Source organism: Schistocerca cancellata, chromosome 3 (assembly GCF_023864275.1).
Source record: "Schistocerca cancellata isolate TAMUIC-IGC-003103 chromosome 3, iqSchCanc2.1, whole genome shotgun sequence".
In the NCBI taxonomy this organism is placed as follows: Eukaryota; Metazoa; Arthropoda; class Insecta; order Orthoptera; family Acrididae; genus Schistocerca; species Schistocerca cancellata.
The window spans coordinates 774,063,160-774,082,826 of NC_064628.1; the positions used below are offsets into that span (position 1 = coordinate 774,063,160).

The following is a 19,667-nucleotide window of genomic DNA, read 5'->3' on the forward strand; positions in this document are numbered from 1 at the left end:
GACGGCACTTTGAACAGTGGACGATACATTTCAGATGTGTTACGACCCGTGGCTCTACACTTCGTTCGATCCCTGCGAAGCCCTACAATTCATCAGGATAATGGACAACCACATGTTGCAGGTCCTGTACGGGCCTTCCTGGATACAGAAAATGTTCGACTGCTGCCGTGGCCAGTACATTCTCCAGTTCTGTCACTAATTGAAAACTTCTAATCAATGGTGGTCGAGCAACTGGCTCGTCACAATACGCCAGTCACTACTCTTGATGAACTGTGGTATCGTGTTGAAGCTGCATGGGCAGCTGTACCTGTACACGCCATCCAAGCTCTGTTTGACTCAATGCCCAGGCGTATCAAGGTCGTTATTACGGCCAGAAGTGGTTGTTCTTGGTGCTGATTTCTCAGTATCTATGCACCGAAATTGCGTGAAAATATAATCACATGTCAGTTCTAGTATAATATATTTGTCCAATGAATACCCGTTTATCATCTGCATTTCTTCTTGGTGTAGCAGTTTTAATGGCCCGTAGTGTATAATGAACCTTCCATTGGCGCCTAATGATTTATCCGTTCCTGAGACTTTAAAGTGTGTGCTTTGTGCTCCTCAGTAAGCGGACCTGATATTCGCAGGCCACGTCGGCTGGGGCATCTCGTGGTACATCAATGGTCTGCTGATCCCCGAGATCAACGTGGTGCGCGGCAAGACGTACACGTTCGTGGTGGAGGGCGGACTCGACCCTGAGACGCCGGCGCGCTACCACCCGTTCTACATCACCGACGACCCCGTGGGCGGCTACGAGCACAAGACGCCGGAAGAGCGAGCGGTGAGTGCCACGCACAACCGAGTCAACCACTGTGCACGAATCTGTTTTGTCGGTTCTTCATCCTGGCTACATTACGACCTTCTAGCATTCTCTTAAAAGACAACCTGCTGACACATTCATTGTATCCTCAATGATGATATATTGCTATGAAGATATGTTTATATACGACACTAGCTCAATATTGCCCAAGTATGTATTCATCCCAGTTTCCTACTAATCCATCTTCTCGTTTCCCCTCAGTCTGTCCATCATCTACTTTCCCTACGGTCCCCTCTCTGTCCATCTCCTCCTCACCATTCTCTGTTCATCTCCTGCCCTCTCTCTGTCGATCTGCCCCAAACCTCCCCCCCTCCTCCTCTCTCTCCCTCTCTCTCCATCTCTTCCAATTCTCCTCTCTGTCCAGTTCATTTCCTCCCCCTCTCTCTGACCATCTCCTCCTATTTCCTTTCTCTGCCAATCTCCTCCTCATCTCTGTCTGTCCATTTCCTCCTCTCCCTTCTTTCACTACGTTACCACCTCCCCCTCCCCCAACATGGGATTCTCGTTTCTTCCCCCCCCCCCCCCCTCACAATATTATCTTTCCAGATAGTAATATCTGCACCAAGCTTGGTTGAAATCGATCCAGTGTTTTATCCGTGTTTTTGCCCGCGAAAGCACATTTCACAGATAGTTAACATATTTCACCTGTATCTCAAGCGAATTTCTCCCTGCGGTTCAGTTTTCACGCAGCTTCATGTTTATGAAGTCGTATCTCCTGAACTGTGTGTCGTACAATGATATAATTTTGCAGGTATATCCAGTGGTATACAGGGTGAACATTATCAAAACCGACAAACTGCAGAGACAAATTCCTGGCTGGAAATGGATGAAAAAGGATCCTATGAACACGTGTCCAGAAATGCGTTGATGCCACGGTAGATGGCGCTCACGAATGAAAGTTTCTCTGACAACGTACCGTGTCCGTAGCCCACAGATCACGAATATGCAGGTTGATAACGCCAGTTCTGGTAAAGGTTGCTTTGTCGGTAAGGAGGCAGAAATCCCATAATTATGACGGTCCGGTGCAAAAACTATCACAAAATCCATCCCGTATACGAAAATCCGCTGCTGATAATCCTGCAGGTGATAGGTTCAAAATGGCTCTGAGCACTATGGGACTTAACATCTGAGGTCATCAGTACCCTAACTAACCTAAGGACATCACACGCATCCATGCCCGAGGCAGGATTCGAACCTGCTACCGCAGCAGCAGCGCGCTTCCGGACTGAAGCGCCTAGAAAAGCTCGGCCGCCGTGCTGCTTCTAGACCGTTTCCATCTGCTTGACCGTACACAAACACCATCTCTGCTTATTCCCGACATGAATACCGGGCCATTCTGCCACTTACAGTACGCTGAGTCTATCACATAGCCTGCAACACACCAGGAACGCACGGTATGTGGTCGGAGGAACTCCCATTTGTCAGCGTCATCTACCGTGGTAGCGATACGCTTCCGGACACACGTTCGTAAGACCTGTTTTCCTCCATTTCAAGTCAGGAATTCGTCTCTGAAGTTTCACCCCGTATATGGCTTCTGTGTCTGCAAACCGTGTTATTAGAAGAGTAGTTGCGTCGTGTTGCCGCAACGTTTCGACGAGTTACCTGCTCATTTTCACGAGAAAGTTGGTTTCATGTCCAGTTCGCTCCTTTATAGCCGCTGGACAATAGACTCCTTTGTCGGGGACGCAACAGGTGGGGCAGTCGTATGCCTCCTGCGGAGTGTCGCGGCCGACGGAGAAGGTGGGGGGTGGGTGCGTGGAAGGAGGGGAGTCGGTGAGTTGGATGGGGGGTTCGGACCGGGGTTCGAGTCCTGGTGCTGTCTAACTATTCCGCCCATTGCCTCTGCTCCTTTCATCAGAGCACTTCTGATGTATTTTTACTAACGCCGCATTCCACAAGGATATCAACTGTAAACCGCAGTCCCAGTTGACAAGATAGCCATTAAAGGGAGAGAATTATACCTTGAAAGACTTTCCAGCTCTTGTGTCTAATTATCCATGTAATAGAAGTTCAATATATTTTCTCATTTCATTTTGTATTGATGTCGTTCACTTTCAGTGTGTTACAATCTTTTTTGTGAAATTACCAAAATTTCTCTGAAGGTCTAAAGTTTTTCCAGATGTGAAAACTGCTCCCACGTACAACATGGTCAGGTACCTAGGAACAAATACTCTCTTTAACTTTAAAAGTGTTGCACTCGAGAAAACATTGTCAGTACTACATTTAATAGTCTGTGAGCTACGTTTTTTATTTATTTATTTATTTATTTATTGTTCCGTGGGACCAAATTAAGGAGAAGTCTCCATGGTCATGGAACGAGTCAGTACATGAAATTATAACACGATAGTAGAAACAGATAAAATGAAATATAAGAAACATATTCAGGCGACAAGTCGTAAGTTTAAATAAAGAAAATCAACAATGTAACGCTGGAATTTGCTTAATTTTTTAGCTCTTCCAGGAGCTCCTCGACAGAATAGAAGGAGTGAGCCACGAGGAAACTTTTCATTCTAGACTTAAAAGAGTTTGGGCTACTGCTAAGATTTTTGAGTTCTTGTGGTAGCTTATTGAAAATGAATGCAGCAGAATACTGCACACCTTTCTGCACCTGAGTCAAGGAAGTGCATTCCACATGCAAATTTGATTTCTGCCTAGTATTAACTGAGTGAAAGCTGCTAACTCTTGGGAATAGGCTAATGTACTAACAACAAACGACATTAAAGAAACTATATACTGTGAGGGCAATGTCAGAATTCCGAGACTATTGAATAAGGGTCGACAAGAGGTTCTCGAACTTACACCACATATAGTTCGAACAGCCCGTTTTTGAGCCAAAATTACCCTTTTTGAATCAGAAGAACTACCCCAAAAAATAATACCATACGGCATACGCGAATGAAAATATGCGAAATAGACTACTTTTCGTGTTGAACTGTCACTTATTTCAGATACTGTTCTAATGGTAAATAAAGCAGCATTTAGTTTCTGAACAAGATCCTGGACATGGGCTTTCCACAACAGCTTACTATCTATCCACTATTAGTCCACTATACATAGACAGCACGCAAGTGAAACCAAATTAAGAAGAAGTGTTATCAGAAACCAGTCATAAGTTAAAATGTTTTGAAATAGAAGCTGTTGCCAAGTATCACAAATTTTCATTCACAAGAAACCGAAAATTGGTTAGGCATAAAAAACCTCAGTTCATCTGTAAATATCATGCACTCCATCATAGAATATCTTCCGTTTCAAGGTGCAAGATGATGCATGACTGACGAATTATGGCTTATCTGTCTACACGTCATGTAACTAGTTTTAAAAATACACGGAATTTTATTCACCATAAAACTCTGCATCTGCTGAATTACCAATAGCTTCCAAAAGCTTTAACATATTACCCAACACTTCAACATGTAGAACTCGTAACATTTACGAGCCTCGCGTCACAAAACAAGAAAAGCAGTAAAAAATGCCGAAAACTGCTTATGGTGTTCCCTAGTGCACGCTCCTTCATGTGATTCTGAAATCTGTTGTAAGATTGGAACACTGACCACGATATCTCACATGTTCCTAGGAACACTATCCTCCACTCTTCTACTCATATTTCCACCGCCTCTTTCATGGCCGAATCGCAGATCTCCTTGGTCTGGCACAGCACCTTTTTCTGTTCAGTGACAAACGTGTTTTCCTTTGTTGACGCTGTGCTGTGCCACTACAGACTTGTCCGTTTGGGCGAGGGGATCGCGCCTCACATGTTCCAAACAGCGCTGGGAGACGTATCGCTGCGTCTGGCACACTCAACTGAAGCCGCGAGCATCGGATGCCCGAAGCCCTGGTTTGAGTGACCCAAGCATATTCTTCATTGTAATCGTTGAGCGGTGAATAATTTTTTATGTTGCGCTTCTCCATTATTTGGCTGTGGGCGGCTCTGCGCACGGAAGCAATGCCAGGCGCTCGGATTCTTCTTATGTATTGTTTTCTTTCTTCGTCTTGCACGGTTGGAGAAAGCACCTTTTTTGCGTCTTCCGAGTAGCGGTTCTTGCGAAAGGTTTCGCGCATAAACTGTACCTTGGTAGGCAGACATTCCTTGTCAACGGCAGCCTTACGACAACACGAGACCAGGGCTCTGCTGATAGCCCAAGAATATTTCATCATATACTGTTCTTAATCTTGGTGTTGCTGAGAAGGAATCCACAGCACTAAAAAGTCGGATCAAGGTACACCCATATTAGCTCATATGCCTGACCGTGAAGAATTTATTTCCCCGACTGTCGAAGACGCTTCAGCTTACTATATACGGCCATAGCATGTGATACACCCGCAGTTCCACAGGGGGGTAATTCTCTTCATGCATCTGCTGCATTTTCAGCGAATGCAGGACCTTTCCTCTTCTCTGGCCAGCAGAGAATGTTTGTCACTGGTTTTTAGCGTAAGCTGCCAAACCCCTTGTCTGTATCTTCGTTCTGGTTTATACTTCAAGTAAAAGTTGGAAAGATTCAATAACAAATTTCCAAAAGTATTTGTTATGCCTTAGACAGTCGCCAGTTTGACATGTCATTGACCAGCCCTGTCACTGAGCTATAGAGTTATGGGATTCCATCTCTGCATGTTGAGTGGTGTTACCACCTTATCGAGTCAGAAACAGTCCCAACTCCTGGGGACTGGCAATCATTGGAGAGGCAATCATTAAAACAAAGGCGTTTTTCGAGGTGACGGGATCTTCTCATGAAATTTCAATCACCAGTTTTCTCCTCCGATTGCGAAAACATTCTGTTGCACCCACCTACATAGGGAGAAATGATCATCACGATAAAATCAGGGCTCGCACAGAAAAATTTAAGTGCTCGTTTTTACCGCGTGCCGTTCAAGAGTAGAACGGTAGAGAGACAGGTTGAAGGTGGTTCATCGAACCCTCTGCCAGGCACTTTATTGTGAATAGAGAGCAATCACGTAGATGTAGATGTAGATGTAGATGTAGATGTAGACTACCTTTCTTCGTACTTTATAAAACATTCTGTGTTTTCTTTTTCACTTATAGTTGAGAAAAAGACATGTGTTAATTCCTAAAGACACGTTTGGACTCATAAGTAAAGTAAAGATAAGCACTGTTAGTATATATACTGAAGAGCCGTGGAAAATGGCTCTGAGCACTATGGGACTTAACTTCTGAGGTCATCAGTCCCCTAGAACTTAGAACTACTTAAACCTAACTAACCTAAGGACATCACACGCATTCATGCCCGAGGCAGGATTGGAACCTGCGACCGCAGCGCTCTCGCTGTTCCGGACTGTAGCGCCTAGAACCGCTCGGCCACTCCGGCCGGTGAAGAGCCTTAGAAACTGGTACACCTGCCACGTAGAACTGCCGCAACACGGTGTGTCATGGATTCGACTAATGTCTGAAGTAGTATTGGAGGGAATTGACACCATGAATCCTGCAGGCTGTCCATAAATCCGTAAGAGTACGAGGGGATGGAGATCTCGTCTGAACAGCACGTTGCAAGTCATCCCAGATACGCTGAATAATGTTCATGTCCGGGGAATTAGGTGACCAGCGGAAGTGTTTAAACTCAGAACAGTGTTCCTGAAATCACTCTATAGCAATTCTGGGCGGGTGGGATGTCGCATGGTCCTGCTGGAATTGACCAAGACCGTCGGAATGCACAATGGACATGACTAGATGTGGGTGGTCATACAGGATGCTTACGTACGTGTCACCTGTCACAGTCGTATCTAGACGTATCAGGAGTCCATATCACTCCAACTGCACACACCCCACACCATTACAGAGCCTACACCAGTTTGAACAGTCCCCTGCTGACACGCAGCGTCCATGGATTCATGAGGTTATCTCGATACCCGTACACGTCCATCCGCTCGATACAATTTGAAACGAGACTCATCCGACCAGGCAACATGTTTCCAGTCATCAAGAGTCCAATCTTGGTGTTGATGGGCCCAGGCGAGGCGTAAAGCCTTGTGTCGTGCAGGTATTATGGGTACACGAGTGGGCCTTCGGCTTAGATAGCCCATATCGACGATGTTTCGTTGAATGGTTCGCACGATGACACTGGCGACCGAGCATTGAAATCTGCAGCAATTTGTGGAAGGGTTGCACTCCTGTCACGTGGAACGATTCTCTCCAGTCGCCGTTGGTCCCGTTCTTGCAGGATCTTTTTTCCGGCCGCGGCGATGTAGGAGATTTGATGTTTTAACGGATACCTGATATTCACGGTCCACTCATGAAATGGCCGTACGGAAAAATCTCCATCTCTGCCTCGGAGATGCTGTGTCCCATCGCTCGTGCGCCTACTATAACACCATGTTCAAACTCTCTTAAATCTTGATAACCTGCCATTGTAGCAGTAGTAACCGATCTTAACTGCGGCAGGCACTTGTTGTCTTATAAAAGCGTTGCCGACCGCAGCGCCGTATTCTGCCTGTTTACATATCTTTGTATTTGAATACGCATATCTATACCAGTTTCTTTGGCGCTTCGGGGTGAAATGGTCGCTTCTTTCAACGTCCCACCAAGTAAAACTCAAGGTACCCTCCGGAGGGAGCCAAGTTGTGCTTGGAAGCAAGTTTTGCTGCTGAGCTGCTTAAGCTATGTAGGGGTAACTGATTGGGAACTGGCGACGGGTGTCACCTAAGTACACTCCAACCATTCTTGTGTTAGAATGGTAAGCGAGGAGAGGGCTGTCGAGAGAACTGTCGACTGACACCAAGTACCGCAGTTTTCGACGGGCTATTTCCCGCAACTCGATAAGGACATCTGCGACTAGGTGACAGAGAAAATTTCAGGGATTTAGTTTGACATTGTTCCACAAACACCGAAACTACCTCTAAGAAATGGCACAATTTCTCTCTAACAGCACGCAAACAAACAAATCTAAATTACGTGGCAGCTCGAAGAACACACTGTTTCCGGTCACGCTAGGCAGCTTAATGCCAGCACAGACTATATTTGCTGTTTTCTGGAATCACAGGCAGTCATTTTCAGAAATGCATGAGAATTATGCACTGAGTAAAACGTTTGTGGCCCAGATTCAAGGTAAGGCAAGTGCTCCCTCATGCCTCTCCCTCCTCTCCCCTCTTCCAATTACGGAAGCCTATTCTTATGTACACATGCTTGCACATACGAGTACACGACACAAACGACCAGACACGCACTGAGTGATTTAATACTGCCATTTCAATCATAGTCTTTTGAAACTCATATATCTTTTCGAAGCAATCCGTGATGTTCTATACATTGCTACCGACATTAAAAATCTTGCTGCAGGTTAACTGGTAGGCTTTAAAAAGCGGTCCCTTAGCATACACAAAGATTGCCGTTTCTAGAGACTCAAATCGAGAAACACAGATGTTCAGTCCGGAACCGCGCGACTGCTACGGTTCGAATCCTGCCTCGGGCATGGATATGTGTGATGTCCTTAGGTTAGTTAGGTTTAAGTAGTTCTAAGTTCTATGGGACTGATGACCTGACCTCAGATGTTAAGTCCCATACTGTCCAGAGCCCTTTTTTTTTTTTTTTTTTTTTTTTGGCAAGGAGAAAAAGCATCTTGCGAGACCAGATCTATGGATTATATTAGGAAGTGTCTAGACTCAATATTTTTCAAGCGGCTATACACTGAGGTGGCAATATTCATGGAATACCCCCTAATATCGTGCCGGACCTCCTTATCTTCGGCGTAGTGCAACAACTCCATCTGCCGAGGACTCAACAAGGCGTTGGAAGCACCTGCAGAAATATTGATCCATGCTCCCTTTATAGCTGCCTATAATTGCAAAGGTGTTGCGAGTGCAGGATTTTGTTCACGAACTAACCTTTGAATTATGTCCCATAAATGTTCAATGGTATTCACGTCGGCGATCTGGGTTGCCAAACAATTCGCTCTAATTACCCAGATTGCTCCTCAAACCAATGGTGAACAAGTGTGGCCCGCTGACATGATGCAGTGTCATCCATAAAAATTCCATCGTTGTTTGGTAAGATGAAGTCCATGAATGGCTGCAAATGGTCTCCAAATAGCCGAACATAACCAGGACTGAGTCCATTCCATGTTAACACAGCCCACACCATTATGAAGCAACCACCAGCTTGCACAGTGCCTTGTTGACAACATGGGCGCATTGGGTTCGTGGAGTCCACACTCGAACCCTACCATCAGGACTCATCTGGACCAGGTCACGGTTTTCCAATCGTCTAGGGTCCAACCGATATTGTTACAAACACAGTAGAGGCGATGCAGGCGATGTCGTGCTGTTATCAAAGGCACTCGCGTCGGTCGTCTGCTGCCATAGCCCTTAACGCCAAATTTCGCCACACTGTCCTAAAGGATACGCTCGTCGTACGTCCCACATTGATTTCTGCGTTAATTTCTCGCGGTGTTGCTAGTCCGTTAGCTCTGACAACTCTACGCAAACGCCGCTGCTCACGGTCGTCAAGCAATGGGGCTTCGGTTGTTTTGGTTATGAGACCAGACAGCGAGGTCATCGGTGTCATCGGATTAGGGAAGGACGGGGAAGGAAGTCGACCGTGCCCTTTGAAAGGAACCGTCCCGGCATTTGCCTGGAGCGATTTAGGGAAATCACGGAAAACCTAAATCAGGATGACCGGACACGGGATTGAACCGTCGTCCTCCCGAATGCGAGTCCAGTGTTTAACCACTGCGCCACCTCGCTCGGTGGTCAAGCAAAGAGCATCGGACACTGTGTTGTCCATGGTGAGAGATAAACCCTGACTCTCAGAATAATGAATTCCACAACGATTTTCGAAATCGAATGTCCCATGCGTCCAACTACCATTCCGCGTTCAAAGTCTGTTAATTCCCGTTGGTTGCTTTGTTGGTTGATCGAATAGAGCGGGGGAGGGAGGTGGGCGGGGGGGGGGGGGAGGGGAGTGGACAAACAGCGAGGTTACTGGTTCCATCGGATTAGGGAAAGAATTCGGCCGTGCCCTTCCAAAGGACACACCCCGGAATTTGCCTGAAGCGATTTAGGGAAATCACGGAGAACATAAATCAGGATGGCCGGACGCGGGTTTGAAGCGTCACCCTCTAGAATGTGAGTCCAGTGTTCTAATCACTGCGCCACCTCGCATGGTGCTTAATACTCGTCGCACGGCCATAATCGCGTCGGAAATCTTTCCACATGAATCACCCGAGTACAAATGATAGCTCCGCCAACGCACTGCCATTTTATGGTTCAAATGGCTCTGAGCACTATGGGACTTAACCTCTGAGGTCATCAGTCCCTTAATACTTAGAACTACTTTAACCTAATTAACCTAAGGACATCACACACATCCATGTGCCATTCATACTTCGTTTATGCGATACCACCGCCATGCATTCTATGTGCATATTGCTATCCCATGGCTTTTGTCACCTTATTGTAATACTTGCCACGTAGTGAGCTGTTGAGTTGTAATGAATCAGGATTCCATACAGACCTGATTTTGCGTGTTTCTGTTTGATACATTCGAAAAATCCGGGCGGGCAAAGTCCAGAATACACAAGTCGAGTTATTGCCTTGCCTCCACCCATAAAACTGACGTTTCTGTCCACAAAACATAGCGGATTGAAAAACGTACCTCGTGCAAAACTGATCCTGCCACTTCCCGCACGATAGCTAGCCGTGCTTAAAGGATAACAGTTAGATTCCATATTCCTAGATTTCCGGAAAGCGTTTGACACAGAGCCCCACTGGAGACTTAATGGAGATCCAAGCATACGGAGTAGGTCAGTTAAGACTTTTTGAGAAAGTAGCGAGTGAGTGTGCATCTGAGACAAAGGTATCGATAGGAGTGCCCCAGGGAAGTGTTACACGACCGCTCTTGTTCTCTGTGTACCAGTGGTTACAATTAAAGTGCAGCTAATCACAGAGGTCCATTGTGGGCTGTAAATACGGTAGGGTAGCGAAACTTATAGATACACTACTGGCCGCGAAAATTGCTACACCACGAAGATGACGTGCTACAGAAGCGAAATTTAACCGACAGGAAGAAGATGCTGTGATACGCAAATGATAAGCTTTTCAGAGCATTCAGACAAGGTTGGCGCCGGTGGCGACACCTACAACGAGCTGACATGAGGACAGTTTCCAACCGATTTCTCATACACAAACAACCATATGACCGGCGTTTCCTGGTGGAACGTTGATGTGATGCCTAGTTTAACGAACAGAAATGCGTACCATCACGTTTCCGACTTTGATAAAGGTCGGATGTAGCCTATCGCGATTGCGGTTTATCGTATCGCGACATTGCTGCTCGCGTTGGTCGAGATCCAATGACTGTTAGCAGAATATGGAATCGGTGGGTGCAGGAGGGTAATACGGAACGACGTGCTGGTTCCCAAAGGCCTCGTATCACTAGCAGTCGACATGACAGGCGTCTTACCCGCATGGCTGTAATGGATCGTGCAGCCACGTCTCGATCCCTGAGTGAACAGATGGGGACGTTTGCAAGACAACAACGATCTGCACGGACAGTTCGACGACGTTTGCAGCAGCATGGACTATCAGCTCGGAGACCATGGCTGCAGTTACCCTTGACGCTGCATCACAGACAGGAGCGCCTGCGATGGTGTACTCAACGACGAACCTGGGTGCACGAATAGCAAAACGTCTTTTTTTTTCGGATGAATTCAGGTTTCTGTTTACAGCATCATGATGGTCGCATCCGTGTTTGGCGACATCGCGGTGAACGCACATTGGAAGCGTATGTTCGTCATCGCCATACTGGCGTATAATCTGGCTTGATGGTATGGGGTGCCATTGGTTACACATCTCGGTCACCTCTTGTTTGCATTGACGGCACTTTGAACACTGGACGCTGCATTTCAGATGTGTTATGACCCGTGGCTCTACGCTTCATTCGATCCCTGCGAAACCCTACATTTCAGCAGGATAATTCACGACCGCTTGTTGCAGGTTCTGTACGGGCCATTCTAGGTACGGAAAATGTTCGACTGCTGCCCTAGCCAGCAGATTCTCCAGATCTCTCACCAACTGAAAACGTCTGGTCAATGGTGGCCGAGCAAGTGGCTCGTCAGAATACGCCAGTCTCTACTCTTGATGAACTGTGGTATCGTGTTGAAGCTGCATGGGCAGCTGTACCTGTAGACGCCATTCAAGCTCTGTTTGACTCAATGCCCAGGCGTATCAAGGCCGTTATAACGACCGGAGGTGGTTGTTCTGGGTACTGATTTCTCAGGACCTATGGACCCAAATTGCGTGAAAATGTAATCACATGTCAGTTCTAGTATAATATATTTGTCCAATGAATACCCGTTTATTATCTGCATTTCTTCTGGGGGTAGCAGTTTTAATGGCCAGTAGTGTAGATATTCTGATGCGTTAATGCAGAATCGATTTACGCTGGACGAGAAGTTAGTTCCAGTTTTGGCCACCAACGGCAAATATGGTGCTGTGAACGCAAGAAAGACGTATAGAAATGTTTCCAAAAGCAACGGATTGGGAACGGGATGTTGGCAAAAACGTCAGACAAGTGAGAAAGCCATTACGTTGATTTTATTATTACACCATACATAATTTGTTCAATATGAGAATCGGATACGTCGATGAGATGCTGCATCCGTGAAACGACGTGATAAACAGTTGCTCGCAACAGTTCCGGTGGACTCTCAGCAACAGTTTCCTGTATACTGACCTTCAGATCAGGAGAGATCGAACGTGTCCCTCGTAAGCGTGTTTATTTAGATGTTCCCCAAGCCAAAAGTCACACAATTACAAATCAGGTGATCTTTTAGGCCATGCATCTGGAAACCTGTGGAAATAACACATTCGTAGTAGGTTGCATTAAGCAGTTCTTTCACTGGGCCTGCAACAAGAAGTGTTGCCCCATTTTTCATGAAAACAGTAGTTTCCACGCAGATGCACTCTTCTAAAGCAGGAGTCACATTCCATACAAGGAGGTCTCAATAACGTGCAAACGTTACGGTACACCTGACGGGCCGTCTAGGTGTATTCTCATCATAGATGAACGGACCGAGAATAAAAGTGCTTTGTGATTCGACACCACACAGTCACATTCGGCGGGTGCGATGGCTCTTCGTGTACAACATGCGGTTTACAATAACCCCAAATTCGGCTGTTCTGCGTGTACACTATAGCCTTTAGTGTTAAACGTGCCCCGTCATTCCATAGAATACTGCCCGGCCACGTGTCATCAATTCCGATCCGTGCCAGAAAGCGAAGAGCAACTTGAGAACGTTGCTGCGTATCACGAGATTTCAGTTGTTGCACCGTCTGGATCTTGTACGGATATCAGAGTTATATAGACCACAAAACTTCCCGTGTTGTTGATCATGGAACGGACAATTCTCGTCACACTGCTCGAACAATAGCACTACTTACGGCACGTGCTGCATGGTCAGTTACAACAACAGCAACCTCGCCAATAACTTCCACCGGGATAGGAGGCCTTTCTCCTCCAGGTGCCATGCTAATCTCATCCATGTTTTTGAATTTCATTATCATCGTCTTTAAACTATTTAGTGACATCGGGCCTCTCCTCGGACCTTTCAGTCGGTGATAATTTCTCAATGCAGCACTGTAACTGAAGCAATTCACATAAAACATTCTCACTAATAGTGCACGTTCACTCTTTTCGATAGCCATACTGTTCACACACATTATGACTTGTACGAGGGTAATCCCAAAAGTAAGGTCTCCTATTTTTTATAAGTACATAGACCTGTTTATTTCTACAATGATTTACATCAGTTTACAGCTTGAGCATTTAGCTATTTTTCGACATAATGACCATTTCTGTTGATGCATTTTTGGAGACGCTGTGGCAGTTTTTGTATGCCCATGTCATACCAGCTCGCCGCCATGCTGTTCAGAAAGTTATGAACCTCTTCTTTCACCTCGTCGTCCGAGCTGAATCGCTTTCCGGCCAAATGTTCTTTTAACCTAGGAAACAATTGATAGTCACTGGGCGCCAAGTCAGGATTATAGGGTGGGTGGGTGATTATGTTCCACTGAAACTGTTGCACGAGAGCAACGGCTTGCCGAGCGATGTGTAGGCGAGCGTTGTCATGGAGAATCTGTACGCCCTTGTTCAACAATCTCCTGTTATGAATTGCCCGTTTGAGTTTTTTCAGAGACTCACAGTACCTGTCAGCCTTAATTGTGGTCCCAGTGGGCATAAAATAGACCAACAATACTCCTTTCCGATCCCAAAAAACCGTTGTCATGACTTTACCGGCAGACTGTGTTTGCATATCCGCGGCTTTAGCGAAAAAGGATGCCGCCACTGGCGTGATTGTTGCTAGGTCTCCGGTGTAAAGTGGTATGCCCAGGTTTCGTCACCCGCGACATTTGAGCCCAGAAAGTTGCCCTGTTCGGCTGCAAGGCGGTGAAGAAATGCGCGGGAAGCATCAACTCGTTGCCGCATGGGGTCCTCAGTCAGCATGCGTGGCACCCATCTTGCGCACACCTTCCGGTAGTTCTGTGTTTCCATTAAAATTCTGTGAGCGGTGCTTCTGGAAACCTCAGGAAACAACGTACAGAGATCATCATGGGTGATCCGCCCATCTTCACGCATGCTTTGCTCAACCTTCAACACTGTCTCCTCAGAAATTGACGATCTCCCGCTCCTTTGTTCGTCGTGAATTTCGGTCCGACCAGCTGCAAACTCTCTACATCACTTACGAACATTTTTGTCATCCATGCACGTCTCACCATACACTTCCGTCAATTGGCGCTGGATTTCAATCGGCGTAGTGCCCTTTGCGTTCAAAAACCGAATAACTGCGCGCAATTCGCACTTGGCGGTAACATCCAATGGGAGCTCCATTGTCAACGGCTGTCTCAGCAGCTCAGCGCGGCGTGCACATGTTTACACACAGCGCGTGAAGCACTCTTCATAACAGTGTGGCCAACTGCCACACAGAGTTCCATACTTATAAAAAAAAAATAGGAGACCTTACTTTTGGGATTACCCTCGTAAAATGACAGCGTCACACAAACAGTGTACAGCGGGAGATTATCACCTGGTGGTCAAAACTGAAACTAATAATTTTTTTCTGCGTAAACCAGTTCCGAATTAACACATTAGCACATCTACCAAGTTTCTCTTCCAAACGTGATTATGACCGCACGACGGCAGTTAACAGGCGTTGAACACGGAATGCTAGTTGCAGTTAGACGCATGGGACATTCGATTTTTGTGCCGAAAATAACAGAATTCAGAGATTACATCTCACCACAAACAACGCAGTGTCCAACGCCCACAGTGGATCTCTATGAGCAGCTGCACTTTAATTATAACTACCCAGTACGTTAACGACCTGACGGTCTGGGTGAGCTACACTACTGGCCATTAAAATTGGATTAAATAATTTAAAATGTTGCTTTAAAGTGAAGTGATATTGGGCCATGAAAACTCAAAGAACTTCAATTATGTTAATACTGAAATCCCTTGACTAGCGGAACAGAGCGAGTGAAGTTACATTTGTGGAAAGGGGCCAAAATAAGTTGCTGTCAGTTACACTCAATATACAAATTTTATTAGTTAAAAAACGCAATAACACAAGCAAGAATTAAAAACTCTCAAGGTTTTAACGAAAGAACTCCTTTGATTTGATTTAAATCAATTGAAAGTCACATACGAAAATCCAGGGCCCAAGGCCTAAGCAAGGAATTGAGGTCCAGGAGTTCTTCTAGAAGTTTCACTTCTTCCAAAAAATTTTTTTCTTCAATAAAAATAGGCTGAAGGCCACACATTAAGCAAGAACAGTGTTACAGCTTAAGGCAAAAACAAAGATTTTCAATGTTAATTCTAAATAGGCTGAAACCCGGCTGAAGGCCACATATCAACCAAACAATTTAACGGCTTAAAGCCTAGGAAGAATGGCTTTCAATTTAACAGTCTGAGGGCCTTAGCTTAAAACATTTCATGCAAACTCGGCTGAAGGCCTCATACTAAAGAATAACAATGTTATGACTCGAGGGAAGACCAAAATTTTGAAATTTTACTTTAAAGGAGATTAAAACTCGGCTGAAAGCCACACACCATGTCAAAACAATTTTACGGCTTGAGGCCTAGGAAGAAGAGCTTTCAATTTGAAAAGGCTGTGGCCCTTAGCTTAAAACATTTCATGCAAACTCGGCTGAAGGCCTCATACCGAAAAAAATAACAATGTTATGAGTTAACGGCAAGAGCAAGATTTTAAATCTTATTTTAAAGGTGATTAAAACTCGGCTGAGGGCCACACACCATGGAGTAAACAATTTCACGGCTTAAAGCCTAAAGAGAAAAAAACAATTTTTAATAAGCTAAAACTTGTCTGAAGGCCACACCGAGTACTTAAGACTAAAAAGAAATCACTATGTAAAACACAAGGAGCGGCGCTCAGAAGGTTCGAAGGGTCGGCCTGGGAAGTAACACACGCACGTTTAGGTGAGACGGGCAGCCAGATTGACAACCTCTTAATCGGAAGGCAACCCAACCGAACGCCAGCCGACAAGGCAACCAACCAAATCACTTCTTCTTCACCTGACGAGCAAAACGACGACAATACGTCAATAGCTCAACGTTCTGGATACAGAGTGGTTCTAGGCGCTTCAGTCCGGAACCGCGCGACCGCTACGGTCGCAGGTTCGAATCCTGCCTCGGGCATGGATGTGTGTGATGTCCTTACGTTAGTTAGGTTTAAGTAGTTCTAAGTTCTAGGGGACTGATGACCTCAGATGTTAAGTCCCATAGTGCTCAGAGCCATTTGAACCATTTTGTTCTGGATACTGGTACCCAATCCATCCAAGTCAGAATAAATCCCCAATACTACCAACGCACCTCATTTGTCGAACTACACGCTGTGCTGGACAGCAACAAAATGACGAGGAAAACACACTGCCCAAACTACATCGACACCCAGGGCAGGTAACCAGAACGTTAGTGGCCGCAAGGCAAAAGATACTACGGGTGCACTTCACTAATAAAGGAGTGAATTAAATTGAGTTGAACCCCATCCAAGAAAACGGCTGCAATTCTATCCGACTTCAATGTACACAAGTTGTTACTTTCGGGAATCTCGCAGAAAGCAACAACAATGATCAAACGAAGAGAAGTGATAGCAGTTGAGGCTTGATGGTAGGCTAAGTGAGCACTCAACCTTAGAGTCCAAGATCGGTGGGCGACGAACTTCGTAACCCTCGCAAGAAGCGCCTCACAAACTTCAACCGTGCGTGCACGCCGCCACCGGCTCCGGCCCGACTTCGCGCGACTGGGACCTCCTCGCTGCTCTGCGCCTACCGACCGACTGTCACACACACAGAAACGGTCTAAAGACCAAATACACGCCGGCCGAGGAGACGACCGACCGTACGACCAACCAACGGTCGTTCCCGCTCCAGTCTCCTTCCGTCGGACAGTGCATGTTTGTCCCCATCGGTCGGCAAGTACTGTCTTCAACACCTCACAGAAGCTCCGTCCCCGACGCTGCTCCGTGCCCGACTGCACTCCTGCTCCGTCTCCAACTGATTTTCAGACACACGACGACCCGGAAATACTATCGGTCACTCCGGAGATGGTACTACAGTGCACTTATCGATAAACGCTGCTGCTGCCACTCAGGGGCAAGAAAGGCAGAAGTTCGTGACACCAGTAAAGGGAATAGGATAACGAGGCGGCAGTACCGTGAAAGAAGATGACAAAGAATAAATGGCATGAACACGAGCCGCGCACGGCTCAAATACAGTGGTCAAAATAAATGTTGCATATTGCTTCATTTTCAACACTGGGCATAACAGGAAACAAAATTGATTTTGTTCTATCAGGTAAAGTAATAAAAAACGTAAATAAGTAAGATAAAGACATTTACACTTCATAAACGCAAACAAAAAAAACCTACAAACGATTCTGCTGCAAACATTATTGTTTTTCTCACTGTCTCCTGAATAACGAATTTTTTATGAAACAGTTGGCCCTCCTCGTAATTGGAGGCCCCTTTATTCGTGGTTAGGTACACCCTTTAGCAAACTATGCATATAAGCCTGTGGTGTATTATCCCATACCTCCACAACGGCCTCTGTGATGACCTGTAACATCTCTCGTGCGGCGGTATGATTGCATACCGCTCGTTTTATCATGGCCCACGCATTCTCGATGCAGGTGAGAGTTGGAGAATATGCAGGCCATTCCATCCGAGTGATTCTACCCTCCATTAAGAAGGTGTTCACTAGATTTTGATGAGGAGGCGTCCATTGTCGTGATCAGCGTGAATCAAATGGTTCAAATGGCTCTGAGCACTGCGGGACTTAACATCTGAGGTCATCAGTCCCCTAGAACTTAGAACTACGTAAACCTAAATAACGTAAGGACATCACACACATCCATGCCTGAGGCAGAATTCGAACCTACGACCGTAGCGGCCGCGCGGTTCCAGACTCAAGCGATCAGAACCGCTCGGCCACAACGGCCGGCAAGCGTGAATCCCGCTCAAGTACGTTCTCCAAGCGGGAGCACAGTGCGTGCAAGGATGTCGTTCCGATACCTCACATCACTCATTTTCCCACGTATTGGCACAAGTGTTCTCCTGTGGTCATACGTAATTTCAACGAAAAACACGACTGAACCACCTTCAGAATGCTGGTGGTCTACGGTGCAGTTCTGGTGTAAAAGTCGTCAACACTGCCTCCACACACGACGATCAGTACTTTCAGGGCGGACTCTGCTGCGGGTCACATCAGAGAAGAGAGGTGTGTCCCACTACTGCCTAGTCCACAACAAATATTAACCGTGCAAATGCGACACGAGTCCCTCTCCGAACCCGATTTAGCAAAGGAGCCTCGAGAAGTCTACTGGCTCACAATTCCGGCTCATAGAGCCTATTTCGCATCGTTTCTGCTGATATCCGCATTTCTGTAGCTGCTTGAAACTGCCGTTGTAGAGGAGTAGGGTTTCTGCTTGCTGTTATACGCAGATATCGGTCCTCCATACCTATTGTTTTTCTCTTGCGGCCCCTTCTGTGACGATCCTTAACTAATCCTGTACGCAGATCCCCGAGTCCCTCTCCGAACCCGATTTAGCAAAGGAGCCTCGAGAAGTCTACTGGCTCACAATTCCGGCTCATAGAGCCCATTTCGCATCGTTTCTGCTGATATCCGCACTTCTATAGCTGCTTGAAACTGCCGCTGTAGAGGAGTAGGGTTTCTGCTTGCTGTTATACGCAGATATCGGTCCTGCTAACCTGTTGTTTTTCTCTCGAGGCCCCTTCTGTGACGATCCTTAACTAATCCTGTACGCAGATCCCCACTACTGCCTAGTCCACAACAAATATTAATCGTGCAAATGCGACACGAGTCCCTCTCCGAACCCGATTTATCAAAGGAGCCTCGAGAAGTCTACTGGCTCACAATTCCGGCTCATAGAGCCTATTTTGCATCGTTTCTTCTGATATCCGCACTTCTGTAGCTGCTTGAAACTGCCGCTGTAGAGGAGTAGGGTTTCTGCTTGCTGTTATACGCAGATATCGGTCCTGCATACCTGTTTTTTTTTCTCTCGCGGCCCCTTCTGTGACGATCCTTAACTAATTCTGTACGCAGAAATTTATTTCAGATTCTAGAGGCATCACTTTGACTCACAGCGACATTCGCTGCGGCCTCCACCTCTCTCACTTCCTGCTCCATTAGAGTGAGCCTCTGGTTGTACGCTATTGTTGCGCAAACCATCTTGAAGCAACACAACTCTAGTAATGACACAAATCATAAGAACTGCAACGTTTACATGTGACGAGGTTGCCATAGACTGAACATACTGCCCCCTGATGGT

The 19,667-nt window shown here is 46.2% G+C and overlaps 1 protein-coding gene across 1 annotated transcript in view; it reads left to right on the plus strand.

The window, feature by feature from the left end:
* The window catches only part of LOC126175809 (protein Skeletor, isoforms D/E-like), a 346,786-nt gene that overhangs the window by 304,820 nt on the left and 22,299 nt on the right, over positions 1-19,667 (plus strand). The window contains exon 13 of the mRNA XM_049922798.1: positions 630-823. Within this exon, the coding sequence (XP_049778755.1) occupies positions 630-823 (194 nt within the window). The remainder of the gene's footprint in view (positions 1-629; positions 824-19,667) is intronic.